This window comes from Nomascus leucogenys, chromosome 12 (genome assembly GCF_006542625.1).
Source record: "Nomascus leucogenys isolate Asia chromosome 12, Asia_NLE_v1, whole genome shotgun sequence".
NCBI lineage: Eukaryota > Metazoa > Chordata > Mammalia > Primates > Hylobatidae > Nomascus > Nomascus leucogenys.
The window spans coordinates 45,744,876-45,764,441 of NC_044392.1; the positions used below are offsets into that span (position 1 = coordinate 45,744,876).

The 19,566-nt window shown below is 40.1% G+C and overlaps 1 protein-coding gene across 5 annotated transcripts in view; it reads left to right on the forward strand.

Moving 5' to 3' along the window:
- Nucleotides 1-19,566, forward strand: part of ASH1L (ASH1 like histone lysine methyltransferase) — a 234,754-nt gene that overhangs the window by 104,734 nt on the left and 110,454 nt on the right. For all 5 annotated transcript variants that reach the window (XM_030824301.1, XM_030824299.1, XM_030824300.1 and 2 more), the window contains one exon: nucleotides 2,365-2,466. In XM_030824301.1, coding sequence (XP_030680161.1) covers nucleotides 2,365-2,466 — 102 coding nt within the window. The remainder of the gene's footprint in view (nucleotides 1-2,364; nucleotides 2,467-19,566) is intronic.

The following is a 19,566-nucleotide window of genomic DNA, read 5'->3' on the forward strand; positions in this document are numbered from 1 at the left end:
ATACACGATGATTAGTAAGCTCCTTGAGGGCAGAGGCCATTACACCGTTTGTAGACTTCTTCCCCCTACCTTCCCAATTTCTAGCAGAGTACCAAGCATATAAATTATACTCAATAAATGTTAGTTTATGACTGAGAGAAAAGACTTTATATAAAAAGTGCTCTTAGGGCTGGGCGCAGTGGCTCATGCCTATAATCCCAGTACTTGGGGAGGCTGAGGCGGGCGGATCACTTGAGGTAAGGAGTTTGACACCAGCCTGGCCAACATGATGGAACCCCGTCTCTACTAAAAATACAAAAAATTAGCTGGGCGTGGTGGCCCATGCCTGTAATCCCAGCTACTCAGGAGATTGAGGCAAGAGAAACACTTGAACCCAGCAGGCAGAGGTTTCAGTGAGCCAAGATGGCACCACTGCTCTCCAGCCTGGGAGACAGAGTCCGTCTCCCAAAAAAAAAAAAAAAATGCCCTCAAACCCCTCTTTTCTTAGTACTTAATCCACGATCAGGAATGGTGATAGAGCTGACTATTATCTCAGGCTTCTTGGCCACTATTGTCTTCTGTCTTGACTGTGTGTTGGGTAGGAAATATGTATCTGTCCGTATATGAAGTTTTCAGTATTAATATGTCTACACTGATGCCTGGGCTTTTTTTTTTTATTATTTCTTAGATGTTTCATTGTGATATTCAGTTATTTAGTGGAAATCTCTCATCTGAACCACACTCAAGGGGTATTTATTATACTGTCAGATTTAAAAATCCATCTTGTATCTGTTGTTAAGATTCAACAATAACCAGTCTTGCTTCTTGAATAGGTCTACATCAGTCATCATTGTGTTTCAGAAGTAGGATGTACTATCGCATCAATTTTCTAAAAAAAAAATTTAACGTGTTACTCTTGAATGACAGCATATAGTCTTAACATCTCACCTGAGCAGTGCTTCCCATAGCCTGCTAAAAGACTATTTACAGCAATGTGATTTAAGATACTGCTTAATTAAAACAAGGCTCATGGTCTGTTTCTCTTAGAGAAAAGGAAACAGCAACTTAGCTCCATTCAGTTCTTCTGACCCTAAGTTGTCCTTAGAGAATTAATCACATCTTCTTTTAGGAGTTAACTGTCATTTAGAGGCAGATCTTGAAAATCTTCAACTTTTTGATTTCTTGTACCTTTTGTGGCTCCAGTCACATGTAAGTTTTTTTATTTGTAATTTTTTCCCATCAATAAGCATTTCAGATTACTAGTTTTTTGACAAACATGAGGTAGACATTCATTACCAACTCTTAATAGCTGGCATTTTAGATTATAAGGAATCCAATATAAGAATCAAGTATATTTTATTCAGGAAAATAATCTTACATCAACAACATACTTTTCTTTTGAGCAGGAGATGTATTATACTGTATAGATTTGGGGTTTTGCTAAACGCATGAAAGTTTTTGAAAGGAAATTGAGTTTGTCTTCATAAGCTTTTATGTATATAGCCAAGGATCCTTAAGTGTATAGCTTTAAAAGAAACTTAGTGTATTTCATGGATAAATTAATTACCAGTTTTTCTAGAATTTGCAAAAGGAAGAAAAACATAGAATCTGAAAATAATTTCTGTGAATTGGATAGGATGTGTGGGTTTAAGGTTTGAGCCTTTACTTTCTTTTTTTTGAGATGGAGTCTTGCTCTGTTGTGCAGGCTGCAGTGCAATGGCACGATCTCGGCTCACTGCAACCTCTGCCTCCCAGGTTCAAGCAATTCTCCTGCCTCAGCCTCTCGAGTAGCTGGGATTACAGGCATGTGCCACCATGCCTGGCTAATTTTTGTATTCTTAGTAGAGGCAGGGTTTCACCATGTTGGCCAGGCTGGTCTCAAACTCTTGACCTTGTGATCCTCCCGCCTTGGCCTCCCAAAGTACTGGGATTGCAGGTGTGAGCCACTGCGCTGGGCCCTCACATCAACTTTTTAATAAATTACATTGTAAATTTTGTCAGTTTATATGATGAATTTTAATCAATAATCCAGAACAGATTTGGTTAAAATATTGTTAGTAATTTGTATCAATATTTTAAATAATGTTTAGGCTAGTAACACATGAAAACTAAGTCATATATTGTTTATTCTTCCATTAAAATTAGTTTTTCCTCTGGTAATATAACAGGAGAACTTATGTATATAAGATCTGTGAAATTCTTCACAACGACATATAGTGTGGTTTGTCTTCTGCTTATTTTCCTCCTAATATCAGGTTACAAGTCTTATTATTACAGGGGATGACAGTGGCAGCAACTAAACTAACAAGTTCTAACAAAAGACGGTTTCACATTATTTTTAAACTTGAATTTTCCTATGATTTCTATCTTTTTCTTTTTCTCCAGGCCCCCAGCCAACCTCTGATAAACCCTCCCAGCGGCCATCAGAGAGCACAAATTGTAGCCCTACCCGGAAAAGGTCTTCATCTGAGAGTACTTCTTCAACAGGCTAGTGCTATTTGTTTTACCAGATTTTCAAGATAGTTTCCCATTTGTTATTTGTGAATAGGAGTTACAATATTGTAGAAAAAATAATGGGGACTGTATCATATATGGTATTTTTTTTTCCATTCAAAGGAGTTGAAACAGTAGACTTGGTATGTGAGAATCAGTAATGTACATTGAAACGATATAAGGCCGGGCGCGGTGGCTCATGCCTGTAATCCCAGCACTTTGGGAGGCTGAGGCGGGCGGATCACGAGGTCAGGAGATCGAGACCATCCTGGCTAACACAGTGAAACCCCTTCTCTACTAAAAATACAAAAAATTAGCCGGGCAAGGTGGCGGGCGCCTGTAGTCCCAGCTACTCAGGAGGCTGAGGCAGGAGAATGGCGTGAACCCCCAGGGGCGGAGCCTGCAGTGAGCCAAGATCGCGCCACTGCACTCTAGCCTGGGCGACAGCGAGACTCTGTCTCACAAAAAAAAAAAAAAAAAAAAAAAACGATATAATAGTCTTCCCCTTTACAAAGTTGAATTAAAGTAAAAGTATGTGTTGGGAATAATAGGGGAATGTGGATTGTAGCTATCTAATAAAGATTTAGATATATATAAAATTGCTTAAGGCCGGGCACAGTGGCTCACGCCTGTAATCCCAGCACTTTGGGAGGCTGAGGTGGGTGGATCACCTGAGATCAGGAGTTTGAGACCACCCTGTTCAACATGGTGAAACCCCATCTGTACTAAAAATACAAAAACTAGCCAGGCATGGTGGCGTGCGCCTGTAATCCCAGCTACTTGGGAGGCTGAGGCAGGAGAATCTCTTGAACCTGGGAGGCGGAGGTTGCAGTGAGTGGAGATCACTCCACTGCTTTCCAGCCTGGGCGACAGAGTGAGACTCTGTCTGGAAAAAAAAAAAAAAAAAAAAAAAAAATTGTTTAGTAAACTAGTAATTTCCAAAGTAGCATTCAGAAATCTCTAGGGATATGCAAAATAATTAAGAGTTCATGAGGAGAACCTCTATTAATAGTTATTTTTAAACTTCTTAATTGTTAATGTTTATATATTTACAACCTGTTAATACATATAACATATTTGTATAATTTATACGGAAATTTAGGGTATGCTTCCAATTTTCTTTTTATGGATAGTTTGTGTGTTTACCAAAAAAAAAAAAAAAAGAGAGGATGATTTATACCTGTTTTCTGCCTTTTACTGATGGTTGAAGAGTAAGAAATAATTTTTTAAAATGTATTAATTTTACTGAGAGAGATGGAGAGTGATAGATTAATTCCAGATAGTGAGGAATATATTAAAGAGAATTTGGAGTGTTCAGGAAAATAAATAAAAAAGCCAGTGTGGTCAGACTAAAGACAGTCGGTTGGTTGGTTGGTTGGTTGGTTGGTTGGTTGGTTGGTTGGTTTTGAGACGAGTCCCACTCTGTCGCCCAGGCTGGAGTACAGTGGTGCAGTCTCGGCTCACTGCAACCACTGACTCCTGGGTTCAAGTGATTCTCTTGCCTCAGCCTCCTGAGTAGCTGGAATTACAGGTGCCCACCACGATACCCAGCTAATATTTTTGTATTTTTAGTACAGACTAAAATTCGCCATGTTGGCCAGGCTGGTGTCGAACTCCTGACTTCAGGTGATCTGCCTGCCTCAGCCTCCGAAAGTGCTGGGATTACAGGCGTGAGCCACCGCGCCCAGCCAAAGATGGTTTTTTAATATGAGGCTGGAAACGTAGTAGAGAACTAGTGATGTAGAGCCTTAAACACAGTTGGAAGTTGTGGAAACTTAAACAAGGAAGTGACATTATCTCCTGCCTTTCTATTTCTAGGTCTTTGAAGAAGTAGAAGGCCTTTCAAATTGTATCAATATGGTATTTGTTGAATTTAGTTGATGATTATCTTTAGAAGCTCTTTGTTAGTCCAGTTGTCTGCTTGGCAGCAAGTGATAGTTGTGTCTCTCTTGGTGCTTTGTTTTTATACTACCATGGAGAGACTTTTATACTCTAACAAGAAGTGACTTAATTTCTCTGATGTTTACCTAGACCAGGGTAAGGAAACTCAGCCTATGGGCCAAATCAGTCCAAGGCCTATTTTTGTGTAGCCCTCAAGCTAAGAATTATTTTTAGGCTTTTAAAGGCTTGGTGGAAAAAGATGAAGAATAATATGAGGTAAGCATTATATATGTCCTCAAAAGCCTAGAATATTTACTCTCTGGCCTTTTACAGAAAAAGTTCATCAACCCCTGAACAAATGAATGAGATTTTGATAAGGGACATATCAATGTTGAAAATCACCGAAATATTTTACTTTTGTAAACAAAAGAAAGAATATCTAAATTCATAATGTTTCTTTTGCAATAAGACTATTCTCTTCATTGAATTAGATTTCTGTTGAGGGTTGCTGTGAGTAGTGAGCACTGGGAATACAAATACAAGTAAGATTAAGTTACTGCCCTCAATAATTCAGACATATTCACTGAAAAGCAATGTATTAAATTCTGTAACAGAGCAGTGTACAAAATGCTATGACACAGAGAAATTCAAGCACTAACCACTTGAAATGACTGAAGAAGATATCACTGAATAAGTCACGCACACTACTATATATTGAATTTACTTAAGTAGGCAAGTGGGACAACATAAAGGATAATAATGTATTTAGCACAGTAACAACAGCACTTTCGAAGAAAGGCACAAAACCATGAAATAGCATAGTGTTTTTGAAGAATAACCCATTGTTGGATATGACTAATGTACATAAGTTGTGATGATGATGGTTGGAAAAGGAAGTTGTAAAAGTAATAATGAGGACCATATCATATATGGTATGTTTTTTTCATTCAAAGGAGTTGGAACTTCATTGTACATGCATTTGGGAGCTACTGAATAATTTCTAACAAGGAAGATAAATTATTTGATATGCTCTATCAGTAAGAATAGGATAGGACTTGCAGTGTTAAAAAGTGATCCCCAAATCTTAGTGGCTTAGAACAACAAAGGCTTATTTTTTGTTCATGCCGTGTGACCATCAAGAGTCCACTCCATGTTGCCTTCCCTCTAGGACCCTGGCTAACAGAGAAGCTGTACCTTGAATGTTGCTTGTCTTCTGGCAGAGGGGAAAGGGCCATAGTAAAGCACTAACTGGCTATTAAAATTTCTGCATTAAATGTTACTTCTCAGTTTCAATGCCAAAGCAAGTCATGTGGTTAAGTCTTGTGTCAATGGGACTAGAAAGTATAATCTTTTTGGCGGTAGGGGGTGGATAGCAAATATTGATAAGTAATAATATAGTCTATCATATGTGTATGTTAAAAAAAAATGCTACAACATTACAATATGAAGAATGGAGTGTGACAAATGCATGCAGACAGAGGAGATAATGGCTTCAGATTTGGATATTTTAAATTTGGACTGTCTTTGGCCTATTTAGGTAGAGATATTGAATAGACTGTTAGAAGCAGTAGTTTATACTTTGAGAGACATCTGTAGTAGAGATCTACCAGTATATATATGAACTTGAATTTGGCAGTGAAAGAGATCACCCAGGGAGAACGTGTTAAATGAGGTGACGGGGACAGAGACCTAAGAAACTTGAGCATTTTGGAGGGAAGTGGAAGAAAAGATGTTTAGTGAAGGAGACTTAAATATGAAACATCAAACTGTGTATGTCACAGAAGCCTAAACAAGACTTCAGAAAGGAACAGATTAGTCAACATTAGATGTCACAAAGAGATCAAGAAGAGTTCGATCAGAAAGTGTCAAATGATTGAGAAAATAAAAAATAGTCTGAGAATGTGAAAGTTTGGAGCCTGAAAGAGGGAAAGGAGACTTAAAATTCAGGTGCCATTGAAATAAATTAGAGCTCTTTATTTCCAGCAATGTGGTAGATTAGGTGTGCAGAGCAAACAAACACCTTGTTATCTAAAACCTAAAAATACATGGACAACATTTCTTACAGTATGACTGAACTTTGAAGTAACTAAATAGGAAACCAGAAACTTCAGAAAGTTCAATTCAACAGAGATAAAGAGCATTAGAGCTGCTTGACATCTGCTTGATCCCTGGTGGCTGGGAGTCTGGTAATTGGAACACATCCAGCTGCAAGAGACAAAAGACAGAGCCTAGGACTCTGGTAGAACAGAAAACCGCATCAGATTTCCATGCATAAAGTTGGAACCCCCAAAAGGTGACACTTAACAATGTACGAGAAAATAGAAATAAACCTATCATAGAAAAGGACAGTTTCTTGTTTTAGTTTTGGCTTTGGAAGGAGGAAGAAAAAGGAGTTCCTGACCACAAGCTCTTACTAATTCTTTGCCTCTCCTACAGATTTATAGTTTGTCAGACCCAGAAAAAAGTTGAAATAAAATTTGTCATAGGTTTGTAGTGTTCCCAGTTGCATTGCAGAGCCAAATGCAAATACTCTAGAGAACTGCCATTAAATATAAACCTGAGCTTTCAAAATCACTGTATTCACAATTTTGGTTGACCTAGCTTTCTCATATATTGTAGCAACACAGGGAATGACAGCCTTTATTTTGCAATTTAAAGGCAAAGAAGTAAACCAGAATCGTGTCCTAACCTTCTAGGTTTAGTCAAAGGAATACCATACCTCTAGAAACCATCTGTTTAGTAAACTGAGGTATGTAAACAACTGTAGAAACGAAAAGCAATTTGCATTTTGGATAAGATGCCTCAAGCATCTTATGACTTATGACTAATGTACATAAGTTGTGATGATGGTGGTTGGAAAAGGAAGTTGTAAAAGTAATAATGAGGACTATATCATATATGGTATGTTTTTTTCACTCAAAGGAGTTGAGTGAAAAAAACTTCATTGTACATGCAATTGGGAGCTACTGAACAATTTCTAACAAGGAAGACAAATTATTTGATATGCTCTATCAGTAAGAATAGGATAGGTCCTATCCAGTAAGATGCCTCAAGCATCTTATTGAACCAAATTCCCTGTTTTTGAGATAAATCCAAAGGGATAATATGCTAACAGTATATGATTTTACTGAAATCTGTAGTCGTTATTATGCATATCAGGAGCCCATAGTAACAAAATTATTATTGATGAGTAAAATCTAAGCCTTTTCTGGAGGTTTTTAATATCTTACTAGGTCTTTAGGACGTAATATGAGGATAACTATTTTCATTTCTGAAATGAGTATTTGCAAATACTCTGTTAAAGTTTACATCTCTCTTAGAGGTCTTTTTTAAATATTTGTAGCTTTTAAGATATTTATGTCTGTCTACACATTTCTCAGGTATTTGACATAACTGAAGATTTTTATAATTAGGACACAAATCCATGGTAATTTTCACATTCTAGAGAACATAAATCCCTTCAATAGTGTTTCACAGAATCATTTCATCTTTTTATAGCTGGTTTACAAACATTGTTACATTGATGAGAGAGGTAGTTCTTTTATAATTTTATTATTGAGCAACTACTATATTCAGGCTACCAAATTCAACTACTGTATTAAGCCAAAAGACTGTAAGAGACATTCCATAATATCAAGGAACTTATGTTAAGATCAGTTTATCTTGAGAGCAACAATAAAATATGCTAGTGATTTTACATAAATTTATTTATTTATTTATTATTTTTGACAGAGTCTCGCTCTTGTCACCCAGGCTGGAGTGCAGTGTCGCGATCTCGGCTCACTGCAACCTCCACCTCCCGGGTTCATGCGATTCTCCTGCCTCAGCCTCTCTTGTAGCTGGGATTATAGGCATGTGCCACCATGCCCGGCTACTTTTTTATTTTTAGTAGAGACGGGGTTTCACCGTGTTGGCCAGGCTGGTCTCGAACTCCTGACCTCAAGTAATCCGCCCACCTCGGCCTCCGAAAGTGCTGGGATTACAGGCGTGAGCCACCACTCCTGACCTGTGTAGTAGTATTCTACACATAACTGAATGCTGAAATGATGGAAAGTTAATCAGAAATTGCTTCCATAAACTTCGTGTTGAGGTTTAAAAGACATCATACATATGCCATGACTAAAGAGGTAAGTGGGAGAAGAGGAGAAGGCGTTTTGATGTAATAGGAAAACTATGTACTTTTGACTTAGGTCTAGTTGATTCACATTTAGCAATATTGTGTAACCTTGTGGAAGTTGCATAAACCATTCAACCCATGACTTTCTAATCTGTAACATGAGGCTACTTCTATTTATCTTGCAGACTAGTGGGAATTAGAGTAAGTGGATAGGAAATTCTTATCACTGAATTAGTTTTTGAGTAAATGGTAACTTCTCTTTTTTTTTTTTGAGACTGAGTCTTGCTCCGTCACTCAGGCTGGAGTGCAGTGGCACGATCTCGGCTCACTGCAAGCTCCGCCTCCCAGGTTCATGCCATTCTCCTGCCTTAGCCTCCCGAGTAGCTGGGACTACGGGCACCTGCCACCACGCCCTGCTAATTTCTTTTTGTATTTTTAGTAGAGTCAGGGTTTCACCGTGTTAGCCAGGATGGTCTGGATCTCCTGACCTTGTGATCTGCCTGCCTCAGCCTCCCAAAGTGCTGGGATTACAGGTGTGAGCCACTGCGCCCAGCCTTATTTATTTATTATTTTTTTTGACACGCAGTCTCCCTCTGGTTTTTTTTTTTGAGACAGTCTCACTCTGTCACCCAGGCTAGAATGCAGTGGTGTGATCTTGGCTCACTGCAACCTCCACCTCCTGGGTTCAAGCAATTATCGTGCCTCAGCCTCCCGAGTAGCTGGGATTACAGGTGCCTGCCATCACGCCTGGCTAGTTTTTGTATTTTTAGTAGAGACGGAGTTTTGTCATGTTGGCCAGGCTGGTCTCCAACTCCTGACCTCAGGTGATCTGCCCGCCTCTGCCGCCCAAAGTGCTGGGATTACAGGCGAGAATGCAATGGTGCAATCTCGGCTTACTGCAGCCTCCGCCTCCCAGGTTCAAGTGATTCTCCTGCCTCAGCCTCCCGAGTAGCTGGGACTGCAGACGTGCACCACCACGCCAGCTAATTTTTATATTTTTAGAAGAGGTGGGGTTTCACTATGTTGGCCAGGCTGGTCATGAACTCCTGACCTCAGGTGGTCCACCTGCCTTGGCTTCCCAAAGTGCTGGGATTAGAGGCGTGAGCCACTGCACCCAGCCATAAATGGTAACTTCTGTTGTTACTGTTGCTACTGTTGGCTCTCCTGCCATTATTATGAGAGTATGGAATGAGAATTAGGTCATATACAAGGGAGACAGGGTATAGTGCTAAAGCATAAAAAAAGATTGCAAAGGCGTTTAGCCACATTTTTTTCTTTTTTATGGGACGGGGTCTTGCTCTGTCACCCAGACTGGAGTGCAGTTGCATGATCATGGCTCACTGCAGCCTCCGCCTCCCGGGTTCAAGTGATTCTCCTGACTCAACCTCCGCAGTAGCTGGGACTATAGGTGTGTGCTACCACGCCTGGCTAAGTTTTGTATATTTGGTAGAGACAGGGTTTTGCCATGTTAGCCAGGCTGATCTTGAACTCCTAACCACAGATGATCTGCCTGCCTCGGCCCCCCAAAGTGCTGGGATTTCAGGCCTGAGCCACTGTGCCTGGCCTGTTTAGCCACATGTGATGAGTAGTCTTAAATCTTTGCTGACTACTAGGTCCTCTCTGCATAGAGTGAAACTCCAAAAAAATGGCCTAAGAAAAACTAGGGAGTTGTATATGAAAAATTCCCAAGGTTTACATGTGGCATGAGACATTTGAACTCTGACTACCAACTGTAGAGTCCTTAGGGACAATTATGAAGGCCCCCATAAAGATTACATCTTGGTCAGACATGGTGGCTCACAGCACATTGGGAGACCAAGGCAGGTAGATCACTTGAGTCCAGGAGTTCGAGGGCAGCCTGGCCAACATGGCAAAACCCCATCTCTACTAAAAACACATAAAAATTAGCCAGACATGGTCACGCACACCTGTAGTCCCAGCTACTTGGGAGGCTGAGGCAGGATAATTGCTTGAACCCAGGAGGCAGAGGTTGTAAACCCAAGGTTGCGCCACTGCACTCCAGCCTGGGCAACAGAGCAAGACCCTGTCTCAAAAAGAAAAGAAAAAAAAAAAAGATTACACCTTAGCAGAGCTAAAGTATCTCTGGAATGAAGATTACACTAGACCCTAGTAATGATTTAAAACAGGATTCAAGGAATCAAACTGTCAAACTGTTCTACAAATAACTGATTTTTAAAACAAAGTTCAACATTTAAAAACATTTTAATTGTGAAAAAACATACACAATTTTTTTTAAATTTTGGCAAAATACAGACAATATAAAATTTACTGGCAGGACGCGGTCGGTCATGCCTGTAATCCCAGCACTTTGGGCGGCAGAGGCGGGCAGATCACCTGAGGTCAGGAGTTGGAGACCAGCCTGGCCAACATGACAAAACTCCGTCTCTACTAAAAATACAAAAACTAGCCAGGCGTGATGGCAGGCACCTGTAATCCCAGCTACTCGGGAGGCTGAGGCACGATAATTGCTTGAACCCAGGAGGTGGAGGTTGCAGTGAGCCAAGATCACACCACTGCATTCTAGCCTGGGTGACAGAGTGAGACTATCTCAAAAAAAAAAAAAAAAAAAAAATTTACCATCTTAACCATTTTAAAGCCATGTGCAATGGCTCACGTCTGTAATCCCAGCACTTTGGGACGCCGAGGCAGGTGGATCACCTGAGGTCAGGAGTTCAAGACTAGTCTGACCAACATGCTGAAACCCTATCTCTACTAAAAATATAAAAATTAGCCGGCCATGGTGACGCATGCCTGTAGTCCCAGCTACTCAGGAGGCTGAGGCAGGAGAATCATATGAACTTGGGAGGCGGAGGCTGCTGTGAGCTGAGATCACGCCAGTGCACTCCAGCCTAGGAGACAGAGCTAGACTCCCCATTTCTTTTCTTTTCTTTTTTTTTCAGAGTCTCGCTCCTGTCGCCCAGGCTGGATCCCAAGTTCAAGCGATTCTCCTGCCTCAGCCTCCAAGTAACTGGGATTACAGGTGTCCACCACCACGCCAGCTAATTTTTGTATTTTTAGTAGAGACGGGGTTTTGCCATGCTGGCCAGGCTGGTCTTGAACTCTTGACCTCAGGTGATCCGCCGGCCTTGGCCTCCCAAAGTGCTGTGATTACGGGCATGGGCCACCGCACCTGCCTAGACTCCCCATTTCTCAGTGTACAGTTAATTCACTAGTGTTGAGTACATTTACATTTTTGTGCAACCAATCTCCGTAACTTTCTTCATTTTGCAAAACTGAAACTCTATATCCATTAAATAAGAACTTCATATTCCCCTGTCCCTTCAGTCCCTGGCAATCACCCACTAAAGTGGAACCATACGGTGTTTGTTTTTTTGTGACTGGCTTACTTAACTTAGCATAAGGTCCTCAGGGTTTATTTTTTACTTATTTTTATTTCTATTTTTTTTTTTCGAGGTGGAGTTTCGCTCTTGGTGCCCAGGCTGCAGTGCAATGGAGAGATCTCAGCTCACTGCAGCCTCTACCTCCTGGGTTCATGTGATTCTCCCGCCTTAGCCTCCCGAGTAGCTGGGATTACAGGCATGCGCCACCATGCCCAGCTAATTTTGTATTTTTAGTAGAGATAGGGTTTCTTCATGCTGGTCAGGCTGGTCTCAGACTCCTGACCTCAGGTGATTCGCCCGCCTCGGCCTCCCAAAGTGCTGGGATTACAGGTGTGAGCCACTGTGCCCAGACAGGGTTTATCCATTGTTTAGCATATGTCAGAATTGCCTTCCCTTTTAAGGCTGAATAATATTCCTTTGTATGTTTTGCCACATTTTGTTTATTGTTATTTGTTTATAAATGGTTACTTGGGTTGCTACCAACCTTGGCCATTTGTGAATAATACTGCTATGAGCAATGGTGAACAAATACCTCTTCCAGACCCTGCTTTCAGTTTTTTTGGGTATATACCCAGAAGTGGAATTCCTCGATTATAGGGTAATTCTATTTTTAATTTTTTGATGGGTTGCCCTACTGTTTTCCACAATGGTGTACCATTTTACATTCCCATCAACAGTGTACAAATGTTCCAGTTTTTTCAACTTCAACATTTTTTAAAGGAAGACAACAAAATCCAAACACTTCATGTAACATTAAACTATCTAGCATCCTATAAAAAATTAGTAGGCTTGCCAAGAGGCAAGAAAATATGACTCAGCAGAAGAAAAATCAGTGGAAACTGCCACAGAAATAACATGGGGTATAATTGATAGAGAAGTATACCAAAAGAGCTATTTTTGATAATTTAAGGGAAAATGTGAACATAGGATAGAAACGAAAGATTAAAAAATCCGCCAGGCATGGTGGCGTGTGCCTGTAGTCCCAGTTACTCTGGAAGCTGAGGAGAGAGGATAGTTTGAGGCTAGGAATTCAAGGATGTAGTGTACTATAATTGCACCTGTGAACAGCCACTGTTCTGCAGCCTGGACAACATATGGAGACTTCATCTGTTTAAAAAATATCAAATGCAACTTCTATGGATGAAAAATACAATATCTGAAATGAAAATTTCACTAAATGATGTAACAGCAGATTAGGTCCTACAGAAGAAAAGATTACTAAACTTTGAGAAATACAAATAAAAGTTATCCAAAATGAAGTACAGAGTGGAATAAAAGATTGACCAAAAAAATGAATGAAACTTTAGTGACCTCTGGTACAATATCAAGAGGGCTAATATACATGGGATAGAGTCTCATAAAGAACAAATTGGGAATAGCAGTTGAAGAAATAATGTTTAATATTTCTTTCACACTTTCATTAAAACTGTATCCCACAGATCCATGAAACTCTACGAATCCCATGTAGGATAAACACACTTGACAGCATACATAGACAAATTAAAGGACGTTATTACCAAATTTCTGGAAAACGATTGTAAAGAGAAAATCTTAAAATTAACCAGCAGAAACAAAATTAAAAACACATACATACAAACACATACAGAGGAACACAGTAACAACTATCAGCAGACATATTGTCAGAAATTTTGCAAGCCAAAACACAATGGAATGATGTCTTTAAATGTGGAAAGGAAAAAAAAAAATCTGTCAACTTAAAATTCTTTAACCAGCAAAAATATCTTTCAAAAATGGAGGCAAGAGGCCGGGCGCGGTGGCTCACGCTTGTAATCCCAGCACTTTGGGAGGCCAAGGTGGGTGGATCACGAGGTCAGGAGATCGAGACCATGGTGAAACCCCGTCTCTACTAAAAATACAAAAAATTAGCCGGGCGTGGTGGCGGGCGCCTGTAGTCCCAGCTACTCGGAGAGGCTGAGGCAGGAGAATGGCGTGAACCTGGGAGGCGGAGCTTGCAGTGAGCCGAGATCGCGCCACTGCACTCCAGCCTGGGTGACAAAGCAAGACTCCGTCTCAAAAAACAAAAAAAAGAAAAAAGAAAAAAAAAAAAATGGAGGCAAGATAAACATTATCAGAAAAAGAAAAGTTTAAAGAATTTGTTGCCAGTAGACCTACAGTAGCAGAAACACTAAAGGACATTCTTCAGATACAATGAAAACATAGTAGATAGAAACATGCATCTACCAAAGGAGTAAAGAGTGCCAGAAATTGTCAACCAATGGGAAAATATAAAACACATTTTTCTCGGCCGGGCGCAGTGGCTCACGCCTGTAATCCCAGCACTTTGGGAGGCTGAGAGGGGCGGATCACGAGGTCAGGAGATCGAGACAATCCTGGCTAACACGGTGAAACCCCGTCTCTACTAAAAATACAAAAAAGTAGCTGGGCATGGTGGCAGGCGCCTGTAGTCCCAGCTACTGGGGAGGCTGAGGCAGGAGAATGGCGTGAACCCGGGAGGTGAAGCTGGCAGTGAGCCGAGATCATGCCACTGCACTGCAGCCTGGGTGACAGAGCAAGACTCCGTCTCAAAGAAAAAAAAAAAAAAACACCACATTTTTCTTATATTCTTTTGAGGTGCATGTGGAATTATACCAAGATACCATCCTATTCTGGGTAATCAAATGTCTTGATATGTTTTAAAAGATTAAACTCATGCAGAATATATTTTCAGACCACAACAGAATTAAATTAGAATTCAGTAATACAAGTTACTAAATTCTCTAAATATGTGGAAATTAAATGACACACTTCTAAATAATTCATAAGTAAAAGATGAATCCCCAAAAATGAAATCAGAAAATACTTTGAAATGAATAAAAATGAAGACACATAGGGCCGGCGTGGTGGCTCACGCCTGTAATCCCAGCACTTTGGGAGGCCTAGGCAGGCAGATCACAAGGTCAGGAGTTTGAGACCAGCCTGACCAACATGGTGAAACCCAGTCTCTACTAAAAAAATACAAAAAATAGCTGGGCATGGTCACGTGCACCTGTAATCCCAGCTACTTAGGAGTCTGAGGCAGGAGAATTGCTTGAACTGGGAGGCAGAGGTTGCAGTGAGCTGAGATTGCACCACTGCACTCCAGCCTGGGCGACAGAGTGAGTCCATCTCAAAAAAGAAGAAAGTGAAAGTTGGGTGGTGTGGCACCCCTGTGCCTGAAGTCTTAGCTACCTGGGTGACTGAGGCAGGGAAAAGACTGCTTAAGCCAAGGAGTTTGAGGCCAGTCTGAGCACCTTGGCAAGACCCATCTCAAAACAGTAACAGCAACAACACCAACAAAACGAAAAGAGAAATAAAAATTAGCCCCGAATAGCCAAAGCTATTTCTTTTTTTTTTTTTTTTTGAGACAGAGTCTCGCTCTGTCACCCAGGCGCCAAAGCTATTTCTAAGCTGAATGGGAGAAATAACTTTACCTGACTTCAGTTATACTGCAGAGCTATAATAACCAAAACAGCATGGTACTAGCATAAAAATAGACACATAGACCAGTGGAACAGGAGAGAGAACCCAGAAACAAATCCACACACCTACAGTGAACTTATTTTTGACAAAGGTCCCAAGAGCGTAAAGTCTCTTCAATAAATAGTGCTGGGAATACTGGATATTCATATGCAAAAGAAAAACTTGACCCCTGTCTCTCAGCACATACAAAAACTGAAATCAAAATGGATGAAAGGCTTAAATCTAAGATCTCAAAAGTGTGAAACTACTATAAGAAAACGTTGGGAAAACTCTCCCGGATATTGATCTGAACGAAAATTTATGAGCAATACCCCAGAGGCACAGGCAGCCAAACAAATATGGATAAACGTGATCAAATCAAGTAAAAAAGCTTCTGCACAGCAAAGTATACAGTCAATAAAGTGAAGAGACAACCCACAGAATGGGAGAAAATATTTGCAAACTACACATCTAATGAAGTATTCATAACCAGAATATATAAATTCAAACCACTCTATAGGTAAAAGTCTAATAAGCCGTTTAAAAATGGGCAAAAGACTGAAGAGAGATTTCTGAAAAGATGTTACAAATGGCAACAGGCATAGGTACTCAACATCATTGATTATCAGAGGAATGCAAATCAAAACTACAATGAGATATCATCTCACCCCAGGTAAAATGGTTTATACCCAAAAGACAGGCAGTAACAAGGCTGAGTGTGGTGGTTCACGCCTGTAATCCTGTCACTTTGGGAGCCTGAGGCATGCAGATTGCCTGAGTTCAGGAGTTGGAGACCAGCCTTGGCAACACGGTGAAACCCCATCTCTACCAAAAATATAAAAATTAGCCAGTCTCATAACCCAGTCTCAAATCAATTAATAAATATTTTTTGAGAAAAACAATACATGAGAAAAAATCACCTAATTGTCTAAGTAGATTAAGGGAACATATTTGACAAAATTTGACATCCATTCATGATTTTTTTTAAAAAAAGCTCTTAGAAAATAAGACTAGAATAGAATTTGCTCAACCCATTACAGGGTGTTTGCAGAAAAACCTACAGCTAACCTAACACTTAATGGTGAAAGACTGAAAACTTCCTCCCTAAGATTGGGGAAAAGGTATAGATGTCCACTACTTCTATTCAGCATTATAGTGAAGTCTTAATGTCTTATTCAGAGATAATACAATTTGCAGAAAATTCCCAAGGAATTTGTTAAAAAGTTGCTGGAACTTAATAAATGAGTTTAACAATACAATTTCTGTGTGTTTAAGCTCAACATATAGAAATCATTGTATTTCTATATACAGTGAACAATTAGAAACTGAAATGTAGCCAGGCATGGTGGCTCATACCTGTAATACCACCACTTTGGGAGACAGAAGTGTGTGGATCGCTTGAGCCCAGAAGTTCCAGACCAGTCTAGGCAACATGGCGAAACCCCATCTCTACAAAAATTACAAAAATTAGCCGGGCATGGTGGCGCACACCTGTAGTCCCAGCTACTCGGGAGGCTGAGGCAGGAGAATCACTTGAACCCGGGAGGCAGAGGTTGTAGTGAGCCAAGATCATGCCACTGCACTCCAGCCTGAGTGACAGAGCGAGACTCCATCACAAAAAAAAGATTTAGTAATTCCAGTCTTAGGTATTGACCCAAGAGAAATGAAAATATGTTTAAACAAAATGTCATGTGCACACATGTTCATAGGATATTTTTTCTTTATGGCTAAAAGCTGGAAACAACACAGATTTCCAGGTGAATGTGTAAAGAAATTAGGGTATATTCATATAATTCAGTTGTAAAAAGAAATGTGAATAGTGAAAAGGAACAGTAAAAAGAAATGTGGCAATGTGAGTGATTCTCAGATTTATGCTGTGTGAATGAAGCCGTACAATAAAATACATATTCTATCTTTTCATGTATATGAACTTCTAGAAAAGCAAACTTAATATATAATAGGAATCAGATCAGTTGTTTCTTCTCTGAGGCTGTGGATGACAGGCAATTTATTTTCTTGGAAAGGACACACAATAACTTTTTAGGGTGACAGAAATGTTCTATATATTAGTTATGATGGCTACATGGTAAATTTTTCAAAACTCAAAAATGTATATATAAAAAACATGCATTGAATTTTATGTGGTACTTTACCACAGTGAACTTAATTTTGAAAATAAGTTACATCTAAAATATAGTGTGCAGCATCATGTTCTAGACTACCAAGAAACATAAATTGGCAGGCCAGCATTTGTGAATAGAATAGAATTTGCTCAACCCATTACAGGGTGTTTGCAGAAAAACCTACAGCTAACCTAACACATTCAAAAATGAAGTGTGAGGTATTAATAGCTCTAGGTGAATGGCCCAGGAAGGAGGCTTCAAAAGTGTGTACCCATTTTAGGATTCTCTTTTAAACTGATATTCATGGATTAAATGCATTGGTAGCTCTGAGTAGTTGATGAAGGGATAGAGGAGATAAAAATAATTCCAAGATTTTGATCCCAGGATTCATTCTTCAACTACGTGTTGATGAATTATGTCCTAGTTATTGGAGATAAAAAGTGATTTTGATGAATATAGTCACCATGTTAATGGACCAAACATTGTCTGAGAATTACATACATTAAACCACTAATTTGAAGTGTGATTAGTGTTAGGAAAGGAGAAAGTATTATGATAATTCTTAATAGGGGACCTAAATTAAGAATGAGGAGGGTGCTTCCTGGTCAGGTAAATAACCTTTCAGGAAATTTTGTCCTCCCTGTAAACTAAAGAATGAATAGTCATTAAGCAGATGAATTTGTGGAGAAAGATTGTTCCAGGTAGAGAGAAAGGCAGACTCAAAGGCCTTGAATCAAGAAAAAACATGATGAGTTTAAGGAACTGAAGTTTATTATTACTAGAATTAAGGGTCTAAGATAATATGAGATTGAGGCTGGAAGAAAAGCTAATAATAATTTTGAAGTTGTTTTATGTGGTAAGAGCCTTTTTAAGAGTTGTAAGCAGAAGCTGAAACCTGATAAATTTTGTGAGTTTTTTTTTGTTTTTTGATTTCTGTTTTTTTCTTTTTTTTTTTTGAGACGGAGTCTTGCTCTTGTCACCCAGGCTGGAGTGCAATAGCATGATCTCGGCTCACTGCAACCTCTGCCTCCCAGGTTGAAGCAGTTCTCCTGCCTCAGCCTCACAAGTAGCTGGGATTACAGGCACCTGCCACCACACCCGGCTAATTTTTGTATTTTTAGTAGAGATGGGGCTTCACCATGTTGGCCAGGCTGGTTTCAAACTCCTGACCTGATCTGCCCGCCTCAGCCTCCCAAAGTGCTGGGATTACAGGCATGAGCCACTTTGCCGGGCCTTTGCGTTTTTTTTTGAAGATCACTCAAGCTGCTGTCTAAAGAATGAGTTGGAGGATGATTAAAGTAGAAGCAGGAAGAACAATGTTTCAATTGTCTATTGCTGCATAACAAAGCACCTTGAACTACTGTCATGAAACAATAATAATCAGTTATCATCTCACAGTTTCTCAGGATTCCCTTCCTTTGGTTGTAACCACATGGTGGTGAGGTAAAGTCATCTCAAAATATTGCTTGTTTGGCCAGGCAGGCGGCTCATACCTATAATCCCAACACTTTGGGAAGCTGAGGTGGTCGGATCATTTGAGCTCAGGAGTTTGAGACCAGTCTAGGCAACATGGCAAAACTCTGTCTCTACAAAAAATACAAAAAAGTAGCTGGGCATGGTGGTGCATGCCTGTAGTCCCAGCTACTCAGGAGGCTGAGGTGGAAGGGTCGCTTGAGCCTGGGAGGTGGCAGTTGCAGTGAGCTGAGATTGTGCCACTACACTCCAACCTGGTTAACATAGTGAGACCCTGTCTCCAAAAAAAAAAAAAAAAAAAAAAAAAAAAAAAAGGCCGGACGCAGTGGCTCATGCCTGTAATCCCAGCACTTTGGGAGGCCAAGGCAGGCAGATCATGAGGTCAGGAGATCAAGACCATCCTGGCTAACATGGTGAAACCCCGTACCTACTAAAAAATACAAAAATAAATTAGCCAGGTGTGATGGTGGGCACCTGTAGTCCCAGCTACTCAGGAGGCTGAGGCACGAGAATGGTGTAAACCCGGGAGGTGGAGCTTGCAGTGAGCCGAGTTTGTGCCACTGCACTCCAGCCTGGGTGACAGAGCAAGACTCCGTCTCAAAAAAAAAAAAAAGGATTCTTTATTCAAATATCTGGTGGTTGATACTGGTTGTTGGCTATGACCTCAGCAGGCTCTGTT